The 19,683-nt window shown below is 33.0% G+C and overlaps 1 protein-coding gene across 8 annotated transcripts; it reads left to right on the top strand.

Moving 5' to 3' along the window:
• Positions 1-517: 517 nt before the first annotated feature.
• On the top strand, positions 518-18,438 carry LOC123749470 (uncharacterized). Of its 8 annotated transcripts, none has more exons than XM_069320682.1 (20): positions 519-704; positions 2,743-2,829; positions 6,148-6,324; positions 6,580-6,744; positions 6,855-6,941; positions 9,646-9,693; positions 10,268-10,426; positions 10,713-10,907; positions 11,105-11,209; positions 11,435-11,670; positions 12,338-12,516; positions 12,776-12,869; positions 13,584-13,916; positions 14,083-14,200; positions 15,509-15,600; positions 15,836-15,951; positions 16,242-16,330; positions 17,044-17,214; positions 17,497-17,684; positions 17,955-18,438. In XM_069320682.1, the coding sequence occupies exons 2-20, from the start codon at positions 2,811-2,813 to the stop codon at positions 18,225-18,227; spliced, it is 2,844 nt and encodes a 947-aa protein (XP_069176783.1). In that variant the 5' UTR covers positions 519-704; positions 2,743-2,810; the 3' UTR covers positions 18,228-18,438. The 8 variants fall into 8 exon arrangements, with proteins under 8 accessions (XP_069176788.1, XP_069176785.1, XP_069176789.1 ...); XM_069320681.1 differs by having other exon boundaries at positions 2,740-2,829; XM_069320687.1 differs by lacking the exon at positions 6,580-6,744 and having other exon boundaries at positions 518-704; positions 2,740-2,829.
• The last annotated feature ends 1,245 nt before the right edge of the window (positions 18,439-19,683 follow it).

The following is a 19,683-nucleotide window of genomic DNA, read 5'->3' as shown; positions in this document are numbered from 1 at the left end:
GTAACCAGAAACGGATATACAGTAAAAACTAGGCTAACTCATCCTAATCCTTGCACAAGCCCTCCAGAATTTATTTATTGAAGATCAGCAAAAAATTATTGCGCAGCTCATATTATACAGTTTAAGAATGAGATTTCCTTGTTCTAAAGGAATGAAAATGACACTGCCTTAATCTCAGTCGATTAAGTCAGTGTCTGGGATGCTCCCGGTGCCCGTGCCTGGTGCTCGTGCACCAGGCACGGGCGATAGTGTACGTTTAATTGTTCTTTTAGTGTAAATAACGGAATAAAATGTAAGACATATAGTCTGCAGATCTTTTTCCAGATGTCTTTTATTTTTTTTCCTAAATAAAACTAAGATATTGCGAATTTTGCTTAACAAGTACATTAATTATTAACTTTTTGTCTTTATTATTGTTATAATTAAAAGAATTACATCTTGTTTTTTTGCTTATGTACAAAACATAGTCTAATAACAACAGTTCGTTGCCCCTAAATCATCACAACATAACCAGTTTACTCATGTCATCGCCCCTAAATCAACAAAAACAACCAGTGTATTATTGTAAATAAGTATATCTTATGATTTCTTAGCAATGGTAAGACATTTTTAAGACTCTAACCTTCGTAAGAAGGTATGCTGTATACGAACTGAACGACCTCGCTTCACAACAAAAACATGGCCACATGAGTTGGATTATTCCGGTAATATTGAGCTACTGTTCATTGTTATTAGTTTACCAATACTGTTAGGGAATGTCATAAGAGTTAGGGAATGTCATAAGAGTAGTCACAGGGCAACCAAAGATACCCAGCTTCTGGGTACGGGATCTTTGCCCGAAACGCTATGCGTGCTAGTGGCTTTACAATAATAATAATAATTTATTTAGGAAAAATATATACATAGATGCAGAGTTACAGTACAAACATTCTGTTTGATTTATAGATAGAGGTAGTACATACAATACCTAAAGCCACTAGTACGAATAGCGTTTCGGGCAAGATTGTAAAATCATCATTATTCCTATTTTCTCTCTTAACCCCCAGTGTACCTTCTCGTATATTAATAAATAAATAACCAGGTTTTTTTATGCGGCTGTGCTGAAAGCCTGACGTAAAATAAATCATTGTGTCGGAGAACAGGAAGCTACAAATTAGGCTTGTATTGAGGTTCCCCCCTCCCCCCTTTCCCCCCAATTACAGGTCTTGTCTAATTACCACAAGCTACCACAAGCTACACAAGCTTCACAAAGCTTCCTGGCAATACGTTAGTAATGAATAAATATGATATGTTAGGCTGACCTAACCTAACCTAACCTAATCAAACCTAACCAAATCTAACCTAACCAAATCTAACCTAACCAAATCTAACCTAACCAAATCTAACCTAACCAAATCTAACCTAACTTAATCAAACCTAACCTAACCTAACCTAACCTAACCTAACCTCACCTCACCTAACCGATGCTTGGATCGTCGACTTGATTTGGTGTCACCATTTCTTTATTTTCATTTAATTTCTTTATAGAAAGATACTTTTTCAGATTAAAATTATGTTTTTTCGTGTTGTACATTCAGTACCAACATTATAATGAGTAAATATATCTTATTTATTCATTACTAACATATTGCCAGGAAGCTATGTGAAGCTTGTGTAGCTTGTGGTAGCTTGTAATTAGACAGACCGCCAATTACTGGTGGAGTAAATCAGCCTAGCCTACTTCTTCCTAGCATAACCTAGCCAACACTAGCCAAGCCTAGTCTACCCTTGCCTAGCCTAGCAAACAGCCCTTGAACCCCCTACTGTTAAGACTGCTCTCTGATTGTACCTATGACACCTATTATTAATTTCCTTCTGTATCTTTAGCTCCAGTATGTTGTTATATTATGCTGTGCAAATTTGGGACCTGGCCCTCTAGTATCTTACATATATGTATTATTTGATGCCATTCTTGTCTCGTGTCCAGAGAGTAAATTTTGAGAGCTTTGAGACGGTCTCAATTATTTAGATGTTTTATCATTTATATGTTTGCTGTTTATGGTCTCTTTATTTCCTCTAATTCAGAGATTTCTCCTGTTCAGAAAGGGGGAGTCAGTACCGAGCAATACTCAAGATGGGACAGCACCAGTTATTTGAATAGTATTAGCATTACTGTGGGTAGGGTCTTTGAATTTTAACATTCTCATAAACCATTCCATTATTTTTCTGGCCGCCACTATATTTGCTCGGTTATGTTCACAAAGTGTGAGGTCGTCAGACGTCGTAATTCTCAGATCTCTTGCATGTTTGTTCCTTCTTAGAGTGGGTCTGATTGTGTCCTGTGTTCCTTGTTTCATTTAATTTCCTCGTTTCTACCATACTTCAGCACCTGTAACTTATCACTGTTAAAATCATGTTATTTCAGTTTTTTCAATGTCTCCTACAGTGCCAATTTACTTGTGTCTTCTGTATCATCTGTAAAGTTTCATTGTTCAAATTTCAGTTATATTTTGCTTGTATTTTCACATGTATTAATTTTATTTTTATCTCAGTTTAATTACTGAAAAAATGCCAAGAAGTTAATATGTAAACAAAAAGTGCTTATGAGATTTGCATGTCACAACTCTCATTTGCAGTTTTTGGATGGTGGTGCAAATATGCATCCTACCGTGTTCTTGTAGTTTTATATAATTAATCTAAACTGATTCTATTTTATGCCTGGTTTTAAATAGTTTTGTACCTTTTGGGTAAATTTTACAGCAGCCCAACATCAATTTCAATCGGTGATATTGTTTCTCATGCAGTCGAATATCTGAGAGCTCATTGCAACAATGGATTCCAAAAATCCAAGTAAGTTTCATTATACAGTAATTAGGATTAGGTTTCCTTTATCGCTGTACTAGATTTTAATCATATTGCATACTTTATGATAGCCCAAATTATCATAATTTTCAGGACAGAAAAGTGTATGAAGCAGTCTTTCATGCTACATTTATCCATTTAGCTAAGAGTATAATTAGCAAATGATTCACAAAAATATTAATTACACAATTTGATAATTGTCCCAGACAGACGTAAAGATCATTGCATCTTCGTTTTCTGATGTGTTGTTTTGTCATCCAAAGATTGTACATTATTACCTAAAATTCCAATTTAGAATATTTATTAAGTATTACTTAGTTTGCTTTCATCTAGAGTATGCACCTCCTCTCTTGGATTGCCTACCCTCCATCCTTTACCAGACATTAAATATCTTTGCTTATACTAAGTATTTAAAGTGCAATCAATACCTGCTTGATGGGGTTCTGGGAGTTCTTTTACTCAGCAAGACTGGCAGTAGGCCAGGCTTGACTTGTGAGAGTTGGGTCCACCAGGCTGTTGCTTGGAGTGGCCTGCAGGCGCACATACCCACCACAGCCTGGTTGGTCCGGCACTCCTTTGAGAAAACTATCTAGTTTTCTCTTGAAGAAGTCCACGGTTGTTTCGGCAATATTTCCTATGCTCGCTAGGAGTATGTTGAAAAACCGCAGACCTCTGGTGTTTATTCAGTACTCTCTGATTGTGTCTATGGCACCCCTGCTCTTCACTGGTTATATTCTACATTTTCTTCCATATTGTTTACTTCAGTATGTTGTTATTTTACTGTGTAGATTTGGGACCTGGGCCTCCAGTATTTTCCATGTGTATATTATTTGGTATCTCTCTTGTCTCCTTTCTAGTGAGTACATTTGGAGAGCTTTGAGACGATCCCAATAATTTAGGTGCTTTATCGAGTCTATGCATGCTGTATATGTTCTCTGTATTCCGTCTATTTTAGCAATCTTCACCTGCTCTGAAGGGGAAAGTGAGTACTGAGCAGTACTCAAGACGGGACAACACAAGTGACTTGAAGAGTACAACCATTGTGATGGGATCCCTGGATTTGAAAGTTCTCGTAATCCATCCTCTCATTTTTCTGGCTGCCACAATATTTGCTTGGTTATGCTCCCTAAACTTTAGTTCGTCAGACATTATTATTCCCAAGTCCTTTACATGTTACTTTCCTACTATGGACAAATTTGATTGTGTTTTGTACCCTGTATTATGTTTAAGGTTCTCATTTTTACCATATCGGAGTACCTGGAATTTGTCGCTTTTAAACATCATGTTATTTTCTGCAGCCCAGTCGTAAACTTTATTAATACTGTATCTACTTGTAGTTTTTCAATATCTTCAGCAGAGGTCATTTTTAAGCTGATTTTTGTGTCATCTGCCAAGGATGATCCAATGCTGTGCCTTGTATATGATTCTATATCTGATATGAGAATAAGGGAAAGCAATCGTGCAAGGACTGTATCTTGAGGTACAGAGCTTTTAACTGTTCTTGGACTCGATTTTATATGGTTGACTGTTACTCTTTGTGTTCTGTTTGACAGAAAACTGAGTATCCAGCGTCCTATTTTACCAGTTATTCCCATTGACCTCATTTTGTGTGCTATCACTCCATGGTCAAATTTGTCGAATGCGTTTGTGAAATCCGTGTACTGTATACCTGTGTAGAGGGGCTATGTCTGCTGCTTTAAGCGCATCTGGTATTTCCCCCGTGTCCAATCTCTTCCTACTCACTATACTGAGTGCCTGTGCTAATGTCACTTTGCATTTCTTTATAAATATTAAATTCCATGAGTCTGGACCCGGGGCTGAGTGCATGGGCATATTGTAAAATTCTCTTTCAAAATGTTCCATGCTCGTGTTGATATTGGTTATATTTACAGGGGTTTGGATATCACGCATAAAGAAGTTGTCCAGATTTTTTACTTTCATGCTGTGCATCTGAGTGCTAAACATATCCTCATACAACTTCTTTAGGATTTCACTAATTGTAAAATTAGTGTTATGACAAATTAGAAATTTGTCATACTCAATGTATGAACCTTCACTAATACAAATAGGTCCAATATTGGCAGTGATATTTTCTTATGATTTAGCATAAATGAGGAAATATTTTGGGTTTTCCTTTATTTCTTGAATTGCTTTTTTGTCTAGTTGCCTCTCTTCAATCTGATATGAATGCTTCAGTCTCTGTTTTATTTCTACAATCTTCCTGTTTAAATTATTCCTTCTTTGTATGAAAAGTTGTCTGCTTAATCATTTCTGTTGTTTTTTGTATTTTTTTGTAGTGTCACCTGCGTTTTCTTTCTACGTTGGACCTCTTTCTGGCTTTCCTCAAAGGAACATGTTTCAGACAGACTTCATAGGCTTCAGAAGTCTGTTTTTCTATTCTTTGTGTATGATGTTTATTACTTAGAACACATTCCCATTGAACGTTCGTAAGTTCCCCATTTATTTTTGCCCAGTCTATCCTTTTATTATTATTATTAAAATTGGATTTATTGAATAACCCTTCTCACTTGTTGTTTCTCTTAGGCCTACTACCATTATTAATGTTAGTTTTCACTTCAATGTTGTCCGAGTACGTAGTGTTTGAGACAGTAATGTCACTGATTAGCTCGTCATTGTTTGTAAATATCAGGTGCAGCGTGTTTTCGTTCCTAGTTGGTTCTGTAATCTGCTGACTGTGCGAGAATTTGTCACAGAATGTCAGTAGTGATCTGACCTGTAGTTTGTTATTTCCAGGTTGATTTCCTGCTATAATGTTATTTTTACTATTCTCCATTTTAAAATGGGCAGATTGAAGTCTGCAAAGAAGATAATATCTGGTACTGGGTTTGTTAAGTTATCAAGGATATTCTCTATTTTGTGTATTTGCTCAGTTAATTTCTCAACTGTTGCATCTTGCAGTTTGTATATTAAAATAATAATTAGATTTATATTTTCAACCCTGATTCCAAGTACCTCTACCACCTCATTAGTTGAGTTCAGGAGCACTGTTCATGCCAGTTCCTCTTTAATATACAGACCTACTCTTCCACCTGACCTTATTACTCTGTCACATCTATATAAATTATAATTTTGGATCCAGATTTCACTATCCATGTGGTCTTTTGTGTTGAATGATTTGCTCATTCAAATCATTCATTCATCATTTGCTCATTTATTTGATCATTCAAATATGAATGATTTCCCATATTGTGTGTGACTTCTGGTGAGCTTAGGTAGTTCTACATTATAATGTAATTATACTGTACTGCACAGTTTATCATAACCCAAATTATCTTTATTTTTCAGTCCTGAGAAACGCTTTACAGCGATTATGTCCCTCATGTAATATTATCGTGAACATTAATCAACATGTCTGCAAGTGTGGCTATAGGCTTTTTGATGCCAAACGTAAAGCTCAGCCGGAAAGCCAGGCTCAGGCAAATATCAAGAGATCAGAAAAAAAACATATACCTGTTGTACATGGTAAGCTCACTTATATTTTTATTCACAATGTTTAATATGGAAATAAATAACATAATTGAATAATTTAATTTTATTTAAAGGAAATATTTTACTCCCTTTCATATTGTTGTAAAGATTACCAACATATATTGTCAAATGAGCAATTTATGTCATCTGCATTTAAAATACAGCTTTCACACACTTCACGTATTTGTGTTGGATAATATCATTTTCCAGCTTTACATAGAATACTTTGTGTTCTTTATCTATGTTCAGATGAGTTGCATAAAAGTGTGCAAGATTTACAACACCAAAAGAAATTGAAGGAGATTGAAGAGGAGATAACAAGGCTTCGAGCAATTTATGATTCCCAAAATAACAACCCAAAAAGGCGGACAATTATGTACACTGGCACTTCGTCTAGAAAAAGCAGAGCTTTAGGTATTAGTATTATTGTCAACAGTTAAATATAATCACTAACTGATCTTAAATGTAATTATAAATAACTTGTTATAGTAATATATTTTTTACTGTTTTTTTTCTATTACTAGGCACACCATCAAATCCTTTCCCTTGCAGTCATGAAGTAATGAAGCCTCCAGTTTCTGTTGTAGACGTTATACCCCAAAATATCAATGGTATGTTATCTAATTATTTTAGAGAGATACAAATATAAATGCATTGCCATAGTAACCAAGGACTAAGTTGCAAATACAGTGTGTGTGTGTGTTTGTGTACATATATATATATATATATATATATATATATATATATATATATATATATATATATATATATATATATATATATATATATATGTATATGTATATATAAATATGTATATATATATTATATATATATATATTATATATATGTCGTACCTAGTAGTCAGAACGCACTTCTTGGCCTACTATGCAAGTACCGATTGGCCTAATAGGCCAAGTGACTTTTAATTTTCAATAAATTGTTTCCTTTTTTTTAAATATTATTATTATATTATATTAAGAACATAAATTATTGATTTAGTTATGTTAGTTTAGATTAGGTCAAGATAAGTTAGGTTAGGTTAGGTAGGCTTGGTTAGGTTCGATCATATATCTACATTAATTTTAACTCAAATTTAAAAAAATTTAGCTCATACATAATGAAATGAATAACTTTATCATTTCACAAGAAAAACATTTGAAAAAATATTGAAATTCTGGAAAACTTGGCTTATTAGGCAAATCTGGCCTTGCATAGTAGGGCCAAGAACTCTATTCTGGCTAGCTATATATATATATATATATATATATATATATATATATATATATATATATATATATATATATATATATATATATATATATATGTCGTACCTAGTAGCCAGAACTCACTTCTCAGCCTACTATGCAAGGCCCGATTTGCCTAATAAGCCAAGTTTTCATAAATTAATATATTTTCTCTATTTTTTTATTATGAAATGATAAAGCTACCCATTTCATTATGTATGAGGTCAGTTTTTTTTATTGCAGTTAAAATTAGCGTAGATATAGGACCGAACCTAACCAACCCTACCTAACCTAACCTAACCTATCTTTATAGGGTAGGTTAGGTTAGGTAGCCGAAAAAGTTATGTTAGGTTAGGTTAGGTAGGTTAGGTAGTCGAAAAACAATTAATTCATGAAAACTTGGCTTATTAGGCAAATCGGGCCTTGCATAGTAGGCTCAGAAGTGAGTTCTGGCTACTAGGTACGACATATATATATATATATATATATATATATATATATATATATATATATATATATATATATATATATATTGTACCTAGTAGCCAGAACGTCGTACTCGGCCTACTATGCAAGGCCCGATTTGCCTAATAAGCCAACTTTTCCTGAATTATTATATATTCTATAATTTTTTTCTTACAAAATGATAAAGCTACCCATTTCATTATGTATGAGGTCAATTTTTTTTATTGGAGTTAAAATTAACGTAGATATTTGACCGAACCTAACCAACCCTACCTAACCTAACCAAACCTATCTTTATAGGTTAGGTTAGGTTAGGTAGCCGAAAAAGTTAGGTTAGGTTAGTTAGTCGAAAAATAATTCATGAAAACTTGGCTTATTAGGCAAATTGAGCCTTGCATAGTAGGCTGAGAAGTGTGTTCTGGCTACTAGGTACGACACACACAGATATATATATATATATATATATATATATATATATATATATATATATATATATATGTCGTACCTAGTAGCCAGAACTCACTTCTCAGCCTACTATGCAAGGCCAGATTTGCCTAATAAGCCAAGTTTTCCTGAATTAATATATTTTCTCTAATTTTTATCTTATGAAATGATAAAGCTACCCATTTCATTATGTATGAGGTCAATTTTGTTTCATTGGAGTTAAAATTAACGTAAATATATGACCGAACCTAACCAACCCTACCTAACCTAACCTAACCTATCTTTATAGGTTAGGTTAGGTTAGGTAGCCAAAAAAGTTAGGTTAGGTTAGGTTAGGTAGGTTAGGTAGTCGAAAAAACTATATTTCATAAAAACTTGGCTTATTAGGCAAATCGGGCCTTGCATAGTAGGCTGAGAAGTGCGTTCTGGCTACTAGGTACGACATATATATATATATATATATATATATATATATATATATATATATATATATATATATATGTCGTACCTAGTAGCCAGAACGCACTTTTTGGCCTACTATTCAAGGCCCGATTTGCCTAATAAGCCAAGTTTTCCTGAAATAATATATTTTTTCTAATTTTTTTCGTATGAAATGATAAAGCTACCCATTTCATTTTGTATGAGGTCAATTTTTTTTTATTGGAGTTAAAATTAACGTAGATATATGACCGAACCTAACCAACCCTACCTAACCTATCTTTATAGGTTAGGTTTGGTTAGGTAGCCGAAAAAGTTAGGTTAGGTTAGGTTAGGTAGGTTAGGTAGTCGAAAAACAATTAATTCATGAAAACTTGGCTTATTAGGCAAATCGGGCCTTGCATAGTAGGCTGAGAAGTGCGTTCTGGCTATTAAGTACGACATATATATATATATATATATATATATATATATATATATATATATATATATATATATATATATATATATATATATATACATATATATATACATATATATATACATATATATATATACATATATATATATATATATATATATATATATACATATATATATATATATATATATATATATATATATATATATATATATATATATATATATATATATATATATATATATATATATATATATACATACACATACCTTAATTTATTGCCTGGCAATTCTCTAATTGCAGAGTCTCCCGGTGCTGCTGCTGTTGAAGTGTTACCTGAAAACTTTGATGGTATGTCACATTTGTTATTATTTAAAAAAAAATTCCATAAAAATATATATAAATATATATATATATATATATATATATATATATATATATATATATATATATATAGGGACCTACTATATATATATATATATATATATATATATATATATATATATATATATATATATATATATATCATATATGGCTATCCTCTCTGAAATTGCAGGGAAAAGGACTTGGGTCCTTGATGTATGTAGGGTGGATCATAGTAGGCTTAAGTTAAATGCCTTATAAAGACCCTTAGGCCATTTTCATAGTCATTCCTGATGCAAATGTCCTGTCAAGGGTGTATAGATAGATGAATAAATATGGTTGTAGATAAATGGATAAAGGGGTAATATTATATAGTAAACACATTTGTAAAAATATTATTATAAATTATAAATACTGTATATATATATAAAATTATTTAAATTTATATATAAAAATATTTTTTGTCAAAATATTGACTTATAGTGTGAGTGAAATATAAAATAGCTAAAGAAGATAGTCTAAAAATCAGTGTAAGATTATAACTAAAGTATAATAATTTCAGCCGCTGCCGAACTTGCTGCAGAAATAAAAAAAATCCAAGAATCGCAAGTGAAGATTTCTCAATGGCAGCAAAGAAGAATGAAGGCTGAAATTTCTTGGGAAGAAAGTCGGTCAGTTCTATTTGAGTGGGAGGTGTCTAGGCACGCTGTTCCAGTTGAAGGTACATACACAATACTTATAAGCATATTGTCTATTTACATCAGCATATCAGTTTACATTACAACTTATTATATTTGCATTTTTTTTTAGTTATATTTTTTGAATAGAGAGTGGGTACTTCGTTTTAAATATACCTGAAGCATTTTATCACTAATGAAAAATGTTTATGTATACTTATAGACCATATTTTTTTCCTAATTCTGCATGATCTGAAACTGTACAGAAGTCTTTTTTGACAAAGATGCGATATTTTTGAACATATGTTTTCAAATATTTTCATTTGACAGACACCAAATGCTTCAAATGTAGGATTGAAGCCAGCATCAAATGTGAAGATTGTCATCGCCTATTCTGCTACCACTGTGATATGAAAAAGCATTTTTTAAACCCATTCCATGATAGGTTTTCCTGGGCCAGTGGATATTATGAAGCATTGCCACCAACTGTGACTGTTGACCTTAATGGGACATTTACTGACTGGCGTATGTAAACCAAAAAATTCTTTACATATGAAAACTTTTCTTTTTACCAAGCTATTACAATATAAGTTCCAAAATATTGAAAGAAAAAAATAAATAAATTTTTTACTCAATAAGCAATTCAATTTTTATGGCATTTGACTTATTAAATATTATTTAAATATGCAATCTGCTAAGTTTATTATTATTTTCTTATTCAGAACCTGTTGTGCCAGTTCCTGTGCCAAAAATTTCCTGTAACTGTAAAGACTATAACCTTAACATAAAGAGTTCTGACATCATGTGTACTTTCATAATGCTCTCAGGTATATTTTATTTAATATTAAGTTTGAACACATAAGTCTATGAGTATTTGCATCACTGAATATAGTAGCATCACTGAAGTTCTAGTGAGGATACCCATACCCAAGCATGTGGACTTCAATCTTTGAGACACAAACATATCCATTCAGTGATGGAGATGAGTTTTACAAAAGATTCAAAATAAGCTGCTTTATTTTAGGAATAAATACTAAAACTAAGCTTTCTAGGCAGGTATGACCTTTATCTGCCCATATTTGAGTGTCAAGAGTGTGGATACAGCCTTCCTGCAGATGCTAAGATGTTGTATGATGGTGGATACTTCTGCTCATCAGCCAGGAAAAGTAACACATTCTTCAGCACCAAACTCCTGAACAACTGGCATTTCCTTAAAAGGAACAGTCCAGGTTTATCAATGAAATCCTTGTTAATAGCGCTCCAAGCGCTTGGCTCTCGTAATGGAAGAGTAAGTATTTATTAATTTTATATATGTAATGTAAGTACCTGTATACATTAAACTGTATATATAATAATACATAAAAATATGAACCCACTCCACACATTCTCTTGTGCCACTTACATGTACAAAACCTTGTTCCTAAATGCACATCCTGATCTGAAACTCTTCCTTGATAGATGTAAAGGATCCCATAATCACCACACCAGAAATCAATATCTCTCTGATATCCCCCGAGTCAAACTAAATCTGTGCAAACTCTCTATGCAAATAAAGTAATTGGTTATTGCTCCTAATTGGTAAACTCTTTATTAAATTAAAAGCTGTCCAGCTGTTCAAAACATTATTCAAAAGTAAAACTAAAAAGCATTAATTTCATCCTTATAGTTTCCTACGTAGTTCTTCAAACTTGCACTGTTACTTGTGCTACCCACTCCCCCAATATATATGGCTAACTCATGCAACTTGCATGGCTTAGCCACATCTGGGCCTAGTGCTGGGAACTAGGTTCCCTGCACTATGCTGGGAACAAGGTTCCCAGTATTAGGCTGGGAACCAGGTTCCCAGTACTAGGCTGGGAACGTAGTTGTTCAATCTTGCACTATAACTTGTGCTACCCACTCCCCCAATATATGGGGCTAATCCATGCAAATTCTATATTCAGTATATATTTCAGGATGGTTGCATCAACTTTGAAGCTGCTAAAAGAACATTCCAGGAGTGGAGATTTATGCAGTATGAACTTGCAAATGTCCAAAGCTACAATAAGAACGTGTGCCCTGCTTGTCATACTAACCCATTTGCCATACATATTGATGGCAACAAAAAGTTATTCCGATATGAAAAAGTTGGAAGGTACAGTTCTTAAATAATTTTCCTTTTGTAAGATAAATTTTTATTTTTCAACAATTAATACATTTCTTTTAGGGCAACTTATATATCACAATACATTATTCGTTATGTAAATATATCAATATCTGAAAAATTCTTACATGCAATACATAATAGCGTTATTCATGTATTACAACATTAAGTAATATATATTTACACAATCATCAAAATTGAAAACAAATCAATGTAAATTATGTAAATACTGTCATTTTGTTTCTTTCAGAGGATTGAGGGAATCATATTATTCAGAGAGCGTCTTTGCTGCTGACAATGATGTGACTAATCACCTTAACCATATAGAGAGCTTAAAAACAAAGGTAAATATTATGTGTACAGACTTTGTAAACTGTACATAGATTTTATATTTTTATTTATATATACAAGACTTTTTACATTCTTGTACAGCTACTAGCACGCATAGTGTTTCAAGCAAGTCGTTAATCCTATGTTTCCCAGAATATGACCCCACCAAATCCATTAACAACCAGGTACCCATTTTACTGTGGGGTAAACAGGGGGGGGGGCCATAGTTAAGGGTTGATGCCCAGTAAATCTCCAAGGCCAGGATACAAACCCAGGACAAAGCGCTCGCGAAACGCCAGGCGAGTGTCTTAACCCACTACACCATTGGGAAAAGACAGTCATGATGTCTTACAGTTTACAGAGTTAATATATATATTATAACAAGTAGTTAGGTTTTTTTTAACCCACAGGCAAGTCAACCAGTAAAACATAGAGTACTCAACGTTTGTCAAGAGCTACATGCACCATATAAATGGTGATTTTTGGGGTCTGAAGCCATATTGATTAAGATGCTATATTTCTGTTGGTCTATATCACTTTTATATAACCCATAAGGTTAGGTTCTTTTCATTATTTATTATATATTTTATATATACTGTATTTATATAATATATATATATATATATATATATATATATATATATATATATATATATATATATATGATATAAATATATAATATATATGATATATATATATAATATATATCATTTATATTTGATTTGCAGAACAGCCAAAATTGTGGTGTCTCGTTGTGGAAAGCGGCGCGAAACGAACCGTATACACACAAATCCCTGGACCAGACTGGCATAAGCCTTGCATCATGCCGGCATGGTGTAATTCTCAAAATGTGCAATATGACTCGTGGTGAGGTTTTTGGCTATGCACACTATCTCCATATAAATTACTTCAAAAGTGCCAAGTACATCTGCCAGGACATTATTTGTCAATACTGGCCATGGGCCCTGAAAATTCAAGAAAAAAATAAGAAATTCACCCTACTGGAGACAAAGCCGTTCCTAGGTGTTTTGCATGCAAAAGCACATGCATGGTATTGCCAGGTAAATAATTATCATTTGTCAAAATAACGGGTATAAATGTAACATTATTTTAGGGTTAAAAAGCTATTAATCAGAATAAAGTATTTAGTCATAATTAAATTTTTGAGCAATCGACTAATATTCTTTCCTTGTAATTATTATGCAGTGTGTTACATCTTAATTATAGGTCCTGTATGGAGGACGCTGGCAGCACGGAAGTGGTTTGACCACAGGTGAAGAAACCGAGCAAATTTTCAGCTATATGTCGCGGTACAACAGTACCACCAATAACATGTTGAAAGCCGGTTAGTTTATAGTGCATTGTTACAATGAGGAAGGTATAATCTATTAAAACTTGTTAGTGATATTTATTATGTGTAATGAAGATGACTTCAGTAACTAGCAACACCTGGTGTCACCCTACAACTTTGTGTATATGAATTGGATTTGATTAATATAGCAAGTAAATTATAGATAGTATAAAAGTGAATGTTGACCAGACCACACACAAGAAGGTGAAGGGATGACGACGTTTCAGTCCGTCCTGGACCATTCTAAAGTCGATTTTGATGAGGAAGTAGACAGGAAATAAATAGGCTAGAGAGAGCTGAGGAGCAAAGTAAGGTGTATTTTAGGGGATAGTAATAATAATAAGAGCTGCAGATGGCCTATTGGCCCATACGAGGCAGCTGCTATTATAACCACTGAATGAGAAGGAGATAGGAATAAGAACTAACTAACACACCAACAAACTAACACACTTCGTAGCAATCTAGTTCACAGTGCTCCTCAAAAAAAAAAAAAAAAAAAAATGCTCCTGCTGCTGGTGTCTACTCTATTTCCTGTTCATCTTGTACAATACTTTGGCAAAACTGGCTGTACACTGAATGACAGACTTAAAGAACACAAGAGAAGTGTTAAGTCTGCAGACACTAACAATGCTCCCTTCTGCCTTGTGAGGGATTCTAATCATCCCATAGATTGGTCTTCCTCCAAAATAATCTTTCCTGCCTCTACTCTCCACAGACGCCGTCTTGTTGAATCGGCTCTAATACACAATGTACCTAACATGAACTTGAGTCCTGGCTTTGTTGCTGTGGACTCTTCCCTTTCACAGTATATACTCAAATGCTGTAATCTTTCTAACAAACGTGACCTAACATAAGCCTACCCCTTCCATTTATCTATCTTTTCTTTCTCTTTCCTTTTCTTTCTCTCTTCTCCCTTTTTTCTGTTCATTGTCTTCTCCTACGCTCCCTTGCTATCGTCTTCTTATTCCTATCTCCTTCTCACTTGGTGGTTATAATAGGAGCTGCCTCGTATGGGCCAATAGGCCATCTGCAGCTCTTATTATTATTACTATCCCCTAAAATACACCTTACTTTGCTCCTCAGCTCTCTCTAGCCTATTTATTGCCTGTCTCTACTTCCTCATCACAATTGACTTGAGAATGGTCCAGGATGGACCGAAACGTCGTCGTCCCTTCACCTTCTAGTGAGTGGTCTGGTCTACATACTTTAGCCACGTTATTGTGACTCATCGCCTGCATAAAAGTGAATTATTTTCATTTTACATATTCATTGAAGGGAGTTATTTTTTGTCCCTTTTTTCAGAGCGTGAAGAAGAACTTAGTGAATCTTCATTTTTTTGGAACCAACGTAAACATGACTCTTTAGCTCATGTTCTAGCTTCAAGATTTTGTAAGGCAAGTAATTTGCTTTATTCATTGAATATATGCAACAATGATCATGAATCACTAATATAAGTGCACAGGAAAAAAAAAACATTCAAAAATAAAAATAAAAATAACATTTACTGGCATTAAACAGCCTTCATCAGCAGTTAGGCTCGTAAGGATTGTTTTTTTTTTAATATCAAATATTAAATAAAAATTGCAACATTTATTATACTAACAGGGCAGTTTTTCCTCCTGTTGATAGGCAAAAGAAGCTGCAGAGTTAATAAGAAAGGAGTTAGCTGACTTATCTCTTGATGAAAAACAACTTCTCATCTGGATTGCAGAGTTAACCAACTTAGCCCAGAGTTTAAATAAAAGGTTTGCTTGTAAAATATATAGTAAGAAACACTGTTTTGAAATACTCTTATATATTTTAACAAGGTTATTGTACTGTAAAATCAATGCAGTACCATAAATCATAAAATTGCCAAAACATTTCTTTATTATTTTAATTGTTTAGTTCTTGTACAGTAATTGTCAGCCATCATAAAATGCCATTGTGACCATTGCCTAAAAATTTAAGTTAAATTTTTTTTTAATTAATCAGGGACTTTACATGTTTGAATTTAGTAAACATTATAGTAAACAGTATCCTCTATTCTCAACAGATCAGTTTCTCAAAATGATGTTCAAAATGGGATAGAGTTAGTATGTGACTCAATTAGAACCAAGAAATCCCAAATATCCGGTGTAGCAGGTATGTTAAAGCTTATGTATAAGTTAGGGACTGATAAAACAAACAAAAATCTTTTAGTGTTTGTAAAATACTTCAAGAAAACAATGACTTTTTTTTTATCTAAACACATCTAATGTCATTTATTTCTCAGGTAGATTTGTATGGATACCATCTCACTTAGGTGTTGTCCTATGTAATTATAGGTAATTGTCAAAATTAAGTTGAGATATCAATATCTATGGCAGGTGCCTGCAGGTAATGAATCTGCCAATGGAAATCATTCCAGTTGTAAACTATGTGAACAAAAGCTAGGACATGCTGTCTATCACTATATATGTGATTGCCCTGTTATCAATGACTTCAGAACAAATGGTATGATGTACTTTGAGTTTTGTTATTACTTCATACACTCAGGAATATTGGAAGATATTCTTGTGCTGTACCCCGATTTTGTTAGTGGAGGCTAATAGATCAGCCTTACATTTCATATTCTCTCCAGATTCCATGTATGACTGGCTGTCCTGTGAGGTTTTTGATCTACACTGTGGTCTTTCATACATAATAGGATAGCAGCACATTGCTGTGTATACCTAAGCTTGTTAAAAAAAAAAGTGGTTGGCAAATATTTATGTAGTGTGTTCTCCTACTTTTGTGTAGGTATTCACTACTAAGTATATACAAAACAAATTTATCAACTATAATCTTATATACTAGTAACAAAGTGTTTCTTTCAGCTTCAAGCAAAATGAGATCACGATACCGTGCAAAGATTGAAGCAGACAAGAAAAAGTTGAGGGAACTGATAGCGGTCTACAATGAAGACAATACAGAAAAACTTAGTGTGGAGATTGCTGAAGAGGGGAACTTTCCATGGTATAATGACACTCCTCAACCAACTGATAATGGTAAGTATATTTGGTTAGTTTTCTGTGCATATTGGCCTTGTCAATGAGGATAAATATTGTTAGCTACTAACATGTTAATTCAAACTGACTCATTATGGTAATGGACAAATGGAAGTCCATGCCTAATTTATATTGTTAAGATAATAATATTAACAAGATACCTTAAAAATGATTACATATGATTGCATTGTTGTTGCATAATACATGCATCCTACAATGACAGATTTGTTCATGTTCCTTATTAAATAATTTACTTTATATTTTATTTTTGAATATTTTCAGTTACTCTTCAAGACAAGAGAAATGCTGCAGAAAAGCTGCATATGTACAACAGGACTATGGAAGAACAAAATGTCATTCAACTTGAAATGAAAAGTTACTTGGATTTCTACAGAAAAAAGCTTGAAGAGATAACACAAAGACTAGATGATGTACAAAACAAAAGTGCTCCACCCTCTTGGATAATTGAAGTTAGTATCAGGTATCAATATTAACTTAATTACTCCACTGAAATAAATGTTATTGCATTATAGCTACTTGGTAAATATTTTAACAGGTAGCTTAATCATTGTTGTTTGTGTCTAAGCTAAGTAAAATTAGTAAAAGCATTTTGTAGACAAAAATTGTAATATATTTTCATTATCACTTTTACTGGTTAAAGTTTAAATGAAACACTTGTTAGGAAAACAAACATTTAATTTAAAAAATACCTGAAATAATGATGTGTGTTTGTTTTACAGGAACCGGGTAAATACTCAATAAAGAAGTCATCATTCCAGCATGTAACCAGTGGACTTACGGCCCTCTTGCTAAATATAAGAAAATTCTATCAACTTAAACTAATTGAGGCAACTAACCTGTTTTCTGAAGACAGGGAAGTAGAGTACAACAAATTTCAAACAGACAGTCAAGATTCCGAGGATTCCGAGACCGACAGTGACAACAGTGTAGTCAGTATTGAGTCACAGACTGACAACGAAGAAATGGAAGAAACACTCTTCCCTTTGATTTGAGTAGCTTTAAGTAGCAAAGCAAAGATAAAATAACAAGTATTCTCTACCCCTGGGTTGGCAAATGTTCTTTGCCCAAATCATCGTCATGTTAATTTTGCATCCCTATGTTGCTCAAGAAAGATTTGTTTTCAAATTAGTTTTTATTTTTATTAATTACCCTCAAAGTTTTGTTTAGTTTAGAAATGCTTATTAAATAAATTGTAGTTGTAGTTATGTGCAATTTCTTTGCTTTCCTTCAAAAAACACACACACAAAAAAAAAAGGTAAACATGAAAAATGAGTGCCCAAATGAGATACAGAAAACTTTTTTAGTATCAGTAGTTGACAAATGGAATGCATCAGGAAGTCATGTTGTGGAGGCAGACTCTGTACAAAGTTTCAAGTGTAGATATGACAGCCCAGTAGGTTCAGGAAACTACTTCTTTTGAGATGATGCTTCCTAGCATTACGTAAGTAATGAAGAAATATGATATATTTACTCACTATAATGTTGGTACTGAATGTATAACATGGAAATACACATTTTTACTCTGAAATAATCATATTTTATAACGAAATTATACGAAACTTAACTCGCAGTTCAACACAGGAAGTCTACATTCTAAGCCTGGTAGCACTCGAAATTATTGACAACACTGAAGTAGACAGCTTAATTATTTCTGACTCCCTTTCTTCACTACGAGCAATAAACAGTTTGCAATCATGTAATAACGTGCTTGTCTTGGAAGCTAGACATAGATATATAAGAATAGCAAGAGGGGTAAATATAAAAATGTTGTGGATTCCTTCTCACATTGGCATGCAAGAACATGACAATAAATAAGCCTCTGTATCTCTTTCCACTTCGGCTCACAAGATGGGTATAGGGTGCATAATAAATGCGCTAAAGAGAGAATGTTGTGGCTTTGGGTAATTAGATGATTCAAATTTTGTTATAAAATTATGTTAGTTTAGAGTAAAAATAAGTTTTTTTTTCATGATGTTCTACATTCAGCACCAACAATATAGTGAGTAAATATATCGTATATTTATATTTATATATTTATTTATTTATTTAAATATATATATATATATATATATATATATATATATATATATATATATATATATATATATATATATATATATATATATATATATATATATATATATATGTCGTACCTAGTAGCCAGAATGCACTTCTCGGCCTACTATACAAGGCCCGATTTGCCTAATAAGCCAAGTTTTCATGAATTAATATATTTTCTCTAATTATTTTCTTATGAAATGATAAAGCTACCCATTTAATTATGTATGAGGTCATTTTTTTTTAATGGAGCTAAAATTGACGTAGAAATATGACCGAACCTAACCAACCCTACCTAACCTAACCTAACCTATCTTTATAGGTTAGGTTAGGTTAGGTAGCCAAAAAAGTTAGGTTAGGTTAGGTTAGGTAGGTTAGGTAGTCGAAAAA

This window comes from Procambarus clarkii, unplaced genomic scaffold (genome assembly GCF_040958095.1).
Source record: "Procambarus clarkii isolate CNS0578487 unplaced genomic scaffold, FALCON_Pclarkii_2.0 HiC_scaffold_311, whole genome shotgun sequence".
In the NCBI taxonomy this organism is placed as follows: domain Eukaryota; kingdom Metazoa; phylum Arthropoda; class Malacostraca; order Decapoda; family Cambaridae; genus Procambarus; species Procambarus clarkii.
Note: the sequence above shows the minus strand (reverse complement) of the source record. Positions and strands in the feature narration are given on the sequence as shown.